Raw genomic sequence first — 8,152 nt, 5'->3', positions numbered from 1 at the left:
ACTGGTTGAACGCGGAGACTACCCGGTTCAACCAGACTAGAGGGGGGAGTGGTTGATGAGGAGTGATATGTGCAGAGTAGAGAAAGGATACAAATCAGAGGAATCATCTTCATCAGAGGAGTCACTCTGGTCAGAAGAACCACTCTCACCAGAGGGATTTCATCCACCAGAGTCAACTCATTCGCTAGAGGAATGGTCATCGCCAGAGGAATCACATCCGTCAGAGAAGTCATCTTCGACAGAGAGATCGTCATCGTCAGAGAAGTCGTCATCGCCAGAGGAATCACATCCGTCAGAGAAGTCATCTTCGACAGAGAGATCATCATCGTCAGAGAAGTCATCATCGCCAGAGAGATCACCTCCATCCGTGGGATCGTCAGAGACGCGGGAGACTTCCCGCGTAAAGACAAAATTACTGTTTTACCCTTCGACCACGCAAGAAGCATGCGTGGGTATTGATTTTACCTTTTTACCCTCAATTGTAATCTATAAATAGACCTCAACTCGTGTATTACATTTACGCTATCATATACTTTTGAATAGAACAGCTATTTCTCTCTAGTGCAAAGTTTCCGATCATTCACTTCGTCTTCTTCAGTCAATCGCACTAGGTATAGTTTATGATTTCACTTTGTAGTTTTAGGTGTTGGTTTCATAAAACACCACAAGAATATATATATATATATATATATATATATACATGTATAGATATCTATATGTATATATAACAATATAAATGGTGTATACTTTTAAACTTTTTTTTTCGTGGATAAATTTATAAATTAATATAGATAGTCATCTTCCAAATATATTCACCAAAACTAATCAAATATAGTAAAAATATTCTATGATTGAGAGTGAATAAATTATAATTGGCACTTAACAATTATACTTAAAACTAGTAAACTCAATGTAACACCCTGATTTTTTCATAAAATAATATTAGATTATTTTCTAGAATATTTGGTGGAATTTGAAGGAATTTAGGATTTATTTGAACTTAAAATAAATTAGATCTTAAGATAATGTGGCGTTACTCATTTCTCATTATATTTAAAATTTGCACTGATATTTCATTGAGCATTTCATGAAATGAGCTCAACTACATTGTATTACTATATTATTCTTACACTTGAATTTATATTTATCTAATAGCTATTATAAAGTACAAATAGAATTGTATATATAAATATTTATGAGAAAGATCTATGAAGAAGTAAATGTTTGTAAAGCAATCTCAGTCGTTGATCTTATCTAATCTAATGGTTAGTTTTCGTTAGTTTGAGGTTCAACGGGAATTGTGTTGAACTTATACAAGGTTCGAACCCCCAAATCTCCAAACGTTCAACAAAATTATTGGTATATTCAACCGCATGTTCATGACATATTCAATGCTTCTCCATTCTCTACTTATATATCCTTCTCCACTTATATATATATATATATATATATATATATATATATATATATATATATATAGGGAGAGGCTCCTGTGAGAACTCAAATATTTTGTAAGAACTAGGAACCAATCACAGTCCTTCATTTTCGCAATCCAACGGCTGGGATATAATTTAAGAAATCCCACAACTTTTCGGCACTTAAGGGCTGATTTGTCTTTTATTATTTTATCATAACCGATCTCTTCCACTAAATAAGCAAAAACGTATCTCCTAATTATGGTATCTAATATTTTAATCATATCATCCCATATCCACTAGCCCACAACTGATCTTTTTAATCAAAATATGTTTTTTTTTGATTTCGTGTCCAATTGAATAAAGCTTCATCATGTTCATGTTTCTTGTACTCCATATACATAATCAAAATTTGTCATGTTATGATAAAGTTTAAGTAACTGCATATTTTTTATTTGTTCATGGAAAAATGTTCATATTTTACTATTGTTCACAACATGAATTATATATCTTTTCATTTTACAGATTGTTCATATTTTACTAACAAGAATATTCATATAAATTTATCTTTCTTACTATCCAAAACACATAAATCATACCAACAACATACCAAAATACCAAAAAGATTACAATTTTATTTTGTTCATGACCCACACTATATATATCCCAAAATTATTGGTACCACACACCTAAAAAAATGACAAAAAGACAATTCTCATTATTCACGTTTTTTCAAATATTGTTCACGAGTTATGTTAATTGTTACTGGCGTTGATTTTTTTTTTTTTCAGTTTTTTAGTTTGTTGTGGTATGTGGTTCATCGTGGATGTTGTTTTTCTGAACTCGTTGTTATTGTTTAAAGCATTTACTGTATGTTATAAATCATATGTTTTTAGGAAAAAAAATTATAAATTGAGATGAAATATTGTTCATTGATTTTTTTTGGAATTATTCATGAATCACACCAGATTATTCATTAATCATCGACCAACTAATTTAGAAAAATCACTCGAAATTTAAGATAAACAACCTAAAAAATTGTAGAGTTCATCAAACTTTTGAATTTGTTCTTGAATCCCACATGAACAATTTTTTTCTCGATTAAGAAAACTAAGACATACTGTAGTTGTCGAATACTAATAGGAATTGTCAAGTACATGCTTTTATATTAAATTATATCTACAACCTTTCGTCCAAGTTTTTAGAGATTTTCCATATAATTTTAACGAATCATATGCAATGCACTTCACTCAAGTAGTATTTGTTGAATTTTAATACACTTGTCCACCTTCGCATATACAATATACACTTACATATTTATGCTTATGCACATGTTTATGGTCATGTATTCACTTGTTCACGTTCGCATATACACTATTCATATAGTGTGATCACCACACATTTGTTCATGTTCTTTTGTACTATTCATGTTTGAATATATTCTATTCACGAACTCTGATATATTGTTCATGTTCGCTAGTGGCATAAATGAACATATACTGTTCATAATGTCTCACATGTAATGAACATATACCAAATCTAATGAATAATAAGCATTAGACTACATTTTGAACAAAAACAACAATACAATGAATAAGATTCTCAAATCCAATAAACATATCACCAGTTACATGAATGAATATCCCACATCTACTGAATATATCCTAAATGTAACGAACAATAAGCATTAAATTACACTTTGAACAAAAACAACAATACCGTGAATATCCCAACAACGACAACGACAATGATACCAACAACGACCCATCCTTGTACGCAATTTTTTTTTTCTTCAAGTCATCGGAAATCAACGGGAAAAAATAACAACAAATACATTATTGAAAATTCCAAAGTAAAACAGAGATGTTCATAAATTATCGTTGCTTCAACGGAAGTCGCCGGAAAATCAATGTTTGTTCAGCCGTATCAGGTTTGGATGAGTGCATTGTCTTCGTGCCAACTGTTCACGATAATGAAAATGAATATATATGTTGAACAATTTAAGGTAATGAACAATAACAGTGAAACTCATGAACAAACACAACAATATCGTGAATATTACACTAAACTTGTGAACAAGCACAACAATACAGTTGATGAACAATTTCAGTTAATGAATAATAACTGGTGAACAAAAGCAACAATATCATGAATATTACTAAATTTAATGAACATTGGTACATCATTCTTACCTGCCTCACGCTTGACTTTCCTAGCGATATAATTGTGCCTTATGAAGAACTCTTTGCCACCACTTTGTGGCTGCAAATAATGTCAAGTTAGATCAAAATTAGATAATGAGCATACCTCATTTGTTCAAGTACTTAATTTATACCTCTCGCCTATGCTTCTATCAACTTATTTTACAATGTTATTTCCTTATTGGATGGTCTAGCTGTCACATGAACAATGAAACCCATATTATGAACAAGAAAAAATACAATATATGAATGGAACGGAAAATATGTTCATAGATTGTAGACTCTTCACAATCAAAGAACCAAAGAACCACCATCGGGAACCGCCGAAAAAAAAACATAAAAATTGAACGAAAATTAAAATATTTTCATATATTGTTGTATCTTCAAACCAAAAATTGTTGAAAGTTCAAAGTTCATACTTTTTTGTTCAAAGTACCACCAAGAAATCACTGTTCAACACAAAGAGATAAACAAAAAACCACTCACAACCACATACATTATATCAAACCCAAGAGATAAACAAACATTTGCATATATCATCATTCATTCGCCAATAATCGCCGAAAAAGAACAATTTTTTTACGATTTGCAAAAAAAGTTAAAAGAAATTTCCGTCAGCAAAAGAAAGAAGTAAATTCAATCGAAAAATCACCTCTTCCGAGCCCGGCGTGAACAAGGTGAAAGGCGTCTTCTATTCGCCGCTTTTTACGATACCAGCGTGAACAAAGTTGAAGAACAAAGTAAAAAAAATGGTGGAGTAAGAGCTTGAATATTTATTGCTATGATAGATAGAAAATGGCGGTGGAGATGAATAGATTGATGTTGATAGGTTATTTAGTGTAGGTGAATTTTTTTTATTCAAACAAATGGAGTCAACCCTATAATTAAGGGATTCATTTCTGATTTACCAAATTTAAGATGATTCATACCATAACGACATTAAACATATTTTCCATTATTACCCTTGTTCTTAAAACACGTAGCTCTAAAATTAAAGATTGTAAATTAATTAATCGCCTAATTTATAATCTAGGCCGTTGGATTAAGCTTAATCTATGGTCTAAGATGATTCTTAGTTCTTACAAGATTATAGATTCTCACAGGAGTCCAACCCTATATATATATATATATATATATATATATATACTCATATTCTTCGTAATTATTCATAATTTCTTTGGAGATTACAATAGGCTCAATCTCACACAAATTTTTTCTCATATTAAAAAAAGTTTTACTTAAGGAAAATATTCAAATTTTATTAAGTATGTGATATACATATGCATAATCCAAATTGAAATGCTGCCCAATGTCGATTTGAGAGCTGAGAAATGCAGGATTCAACAGTTTGCTCCTAAAGATGCTCGAGTTCTTCCTAAGCCACTTGGTTGGGTTAAATATCCACAGGTTTTGGCCTTCCAATTTGGCGCCTATATTTATGGGGATCAATGGCGGCATTGCATTTTGTACAATCTTGATACGCATCAAATCCACTCCATAGAGCTACCGCACAACTATACTATAGGTTATAAGGCTTTTCCGTATAAGAATAGTCTGATGTGGTTAAGTTAAAAGAGTATTATTGTTATTATTGTTTATATTTGGCTTAAGTTAAAAGAGTTTATATATATATATATATATATATATATATATATATATATATATATATATCATGCAGAAACATTATTATTATAATCCAAATTGAAAAATTAACCGATATCATGATAATAATATATAAGTATTTTGATTTTTAAATTGAAATATGTTTTATAGTGAGTGGGGGTGTTCAAATAAAAAAATGTTATAAAATAATATTACTATTATGCCTGATGATTAGCTCGTTAATCTTCACATTTCACACCTAATGATGAGTATCAAAATTCCTATGTTTTTTATTCTTAAAAATAATCCTCAACACTAAAACAAGGAGTCACCTAAATTATAAAGTGAGACATTGTGAAAGTGGCGATTTTTTTATTTTTTATTTTAATTATGAAAGAAACGAAATATAAGAGGTTTACTATGTTCAATGAATTCACTTAATTGCATAGATTTAAGGAGATGAAACATTTAATTTTATGTTCATGTATTTAATTTATGGCCTAAGAAAATGAAAAAACATTGAATTTATATTCATAATATGTTAAATTTAGTATTTTAAAAATAATAAACTTTAATTAGGGACATTTAAGGTACAACATATTTTCAGTAAAAAAAAATATGACTTTTGTACCCTTAGAGCACCCGCATCGCGGGTACTCGAGGAGGTCCTCGAGGAGACCATCTGCGTCGAGGAGGGCGATGCGGCGAGGAGCTCCTCGAGGACTCCTCGAGTTATCGAGTATCCTCGATAGGCCGGTGGAGATGGCGCGTGCAATGCACGCGCCCAATTTAAAAAAAAAAATTATGAAAAATTCGAAAATTCGAATTTATATATATTCTTTTGACTGCAGCTCCTCGGTCTCCGCACCTTTGACCGACCGTTTGAATTTTTATTTTTTATTTTTATTTTTTCTCCTTCTTCTCTTCTTTAAAACAACCCATCTTTTCTTCTTCTTCTCCACACCTATTCTCCTTCTTTCTTCTTCCTTCTTCTCTTCACACCTCTTCTTCTCCTACAATTTTCTCCGTCATGGATCCACACAACCCTTTCTACGATCCAAATTGGTGCCCTGATCTCTCCTCCGATTATCATCCCGATATGGGAGGAATCAACTTGGAGGAGAGCCCGCCCGAGGAGGAACCGGTGAGTGCTCAGCAGAGTGTCTCCCCACCAAAAAAAGGCGGCCGGAGGAAGGAAAAGGCCACCAAAATGAAGCACGACAAACCAAAAGTTTACCGTCATACTTACCTTCCACAGCATACGGATCTCATCGTCCAAATTTGGGCGGAGGAGACCAACGACTCGATCCATGGGACGGATTAGAAGGGAGAGGCATATTGGGGCCGGATCCGCGAACGTGTGAACCCCATCCTCGGCGTCGACCTCGGCATCAAGCAACTTCAAGGCCACTGGTCCCGGGTGAGCGCGGATGTGCGTCTCTGGGAAGCTGTTTGGGTGGAGACGCGCAATAATTGGCCGTCCGGTCATTCGGATGATATGATTCGTGAAAAGGCCCAAACCATCTTCAAGGCTAGAAGCCCAACCAATGCCTCCTTCAATTTCTGGAACGCGTGGAGAGTTCTCCGGAACAATCCCAAGTTCAAGTCGATGTACCTCCTTGGAGACGTGCATGCCTCCAAGAGGACAAAGACTACGGAAGAGGGCGGCTTCACCACCTCGGCGTCGGGCGAGGAGATCTCTTCTGCTCGGCCCATTGGCAACAAGGCGGCGAAGGCGGCGAAGGCGGCGGAGAAAGGGAAAGGGAAGGCAGCAGCGTCGCATACGAGCTCGGATCCTCCACCAGAAATTGTGGAGAGGTTGGATAGGAACGACGCGCAGATGAGGGCATTCACCGCCCAGTACCAGCGGAGGAACGATATCCGGGAGAGGGAGCTCGATATGCAGCTCCTGAACACGGATACGACGAACATGACGGACGCACAACGTGCATTGCACGCGTCCATGGTCGCCGACGTGCTCAGGCGTCGTGGTCTATCCTAGGCTTTTAATTATGTGATTTTAATGATGTTTTAGGTTTTTTAAATTTTTATGTATTTTTTTTTATGTTTTAAATAGGTTTTTTAAATTTTTATGTATTTTTTTTTATGTTTTAAATAGGTTTTTTAAATTTTATGTTTAATCCAGTATTTAAATATGCAATTTAAATTATGCAATATAATTTAAATGAAAAACATAAAATCAAAACTAATATTATCAAGGAGGCTATCAAGGAACCCCAATGCAGCACTACCTACTCAATAACACAAACACTATCAAGCAGGCTATCAAGGAGGCTATCAAGGAGGTCCCAATGCGGATGCTCTTACTGATCCGGATCAATTTGATCCGTAGGGATTTATCCTATAATTATATATTCTCTTCGTCCCATTAAAGATTGATAGCTCATTTTTCATTTTAGGTTGTCCCACTGAAATGACTTATTTCTATAAAAAATACTATTCCACTTGTCTCACAAAAAGATGAACTTTTTGTCATTTTGGGCCATCTCACAAAGACATAACTATTTCTATTTTTATACACTACTTCACCACAATCACTTTACTTTTTATCTCTATTTTTCATAAAGTATGACCCATTTTTCACTCACAATACACTTTTATCTTGTGCCACTTACAAATATTCATATTTTTGTGAGATAGAGGGAGTAATATTTAACTCTTGAAAATATGTGGACCCTACCATTTTTATCCAATTTGTACATTCTCTTTAATTTTTGTATCAAAAAAATAAATCATCTTTAATGAGATGAATAGAATAATACACTATGTGGGCCATACATTGATAGTTTATCCTATTTTATTGTGTAACTTGTATGTTTGCATTTTTCTTGTTGTACAATGCATCATACTTCTTCTAATTTAAAAATAACCTGGGATATATATAATTTCCATACATTGATAGTTTATCCTATT

The 8,152-nt window shown here is 33.6% G+C and overlaps 1 protein-coding gene and 1 long non-coding RNA gene across 2 annotated transcripts; one reads left to right on the top strand and one right to left on the bottom strand.

The window, feature by feature from the left end:
* Positions 1-3,002: 3,002 nt before the first annotated feature.
* LOC131003084 (uncharacterized) lies at positions 3,003-4,721 on the bottom strand. Its single transcript, XR_009094531.1, has 4 exons — positions 4,269-4,721; positions 3,751-3,810; positions 3,608-3,677; positions 3,003-3,375 (listed from the first exon to the last, which is right to left on the bottom strand). It is a non-coding gene; the product is annotated as an uncharacterized LOC131003084 (long non-coding RNA).
* A 1,921-nt stretch (positions 4,722-6,642) lies between these two features.
* On the top strand, positions 6,643-7,395 carry LOC131003087 (uncharacterized). Its single transcript, XM_057929567.1, has 2 exons — positions 6,643-7,295; positions 7,338-7,395. Exon 1 carries the CDS (start codon positions 6,717-6,719, stop codon positions 7,218-7,220), a length of 504 nt encoding a protein of 167 aa, XP_057785550.1. The 5' UTR covers positions 6,643-6,716; the 3' UTR covers positions 7,221-7,295; positions 7,338-7,395.
* Positions 7,396-8,152: the final 757 nt, after the last annotated feature.

This window comes from Salvia miltiorrhiza, unplaced genomic scaffold (genome assembly GCF_028751815.1).
Source record: "Salvia miltiorrhiza cultivar Shanhuang (shh) unplaced genomic scaffold, IMPLAD_Smil_shh fragScaff_scaffold_66:::fragment_1, whole genome shotgun sequence".
In the NCBI taxonomy this organism is placed as follows: domain Eukaryota; kingdom Viridiplantae; phylum Streptophyta; class Magnoliopsida; order Lamiales; family Lamiaceae; genus Salvia; species Salvia miltiorrhiza.
The sequence above is the reverse complement of the archived record's forward strand: the minus strand, read 5'-3'. Positions and strand labels throughout refer to the sequence as shown.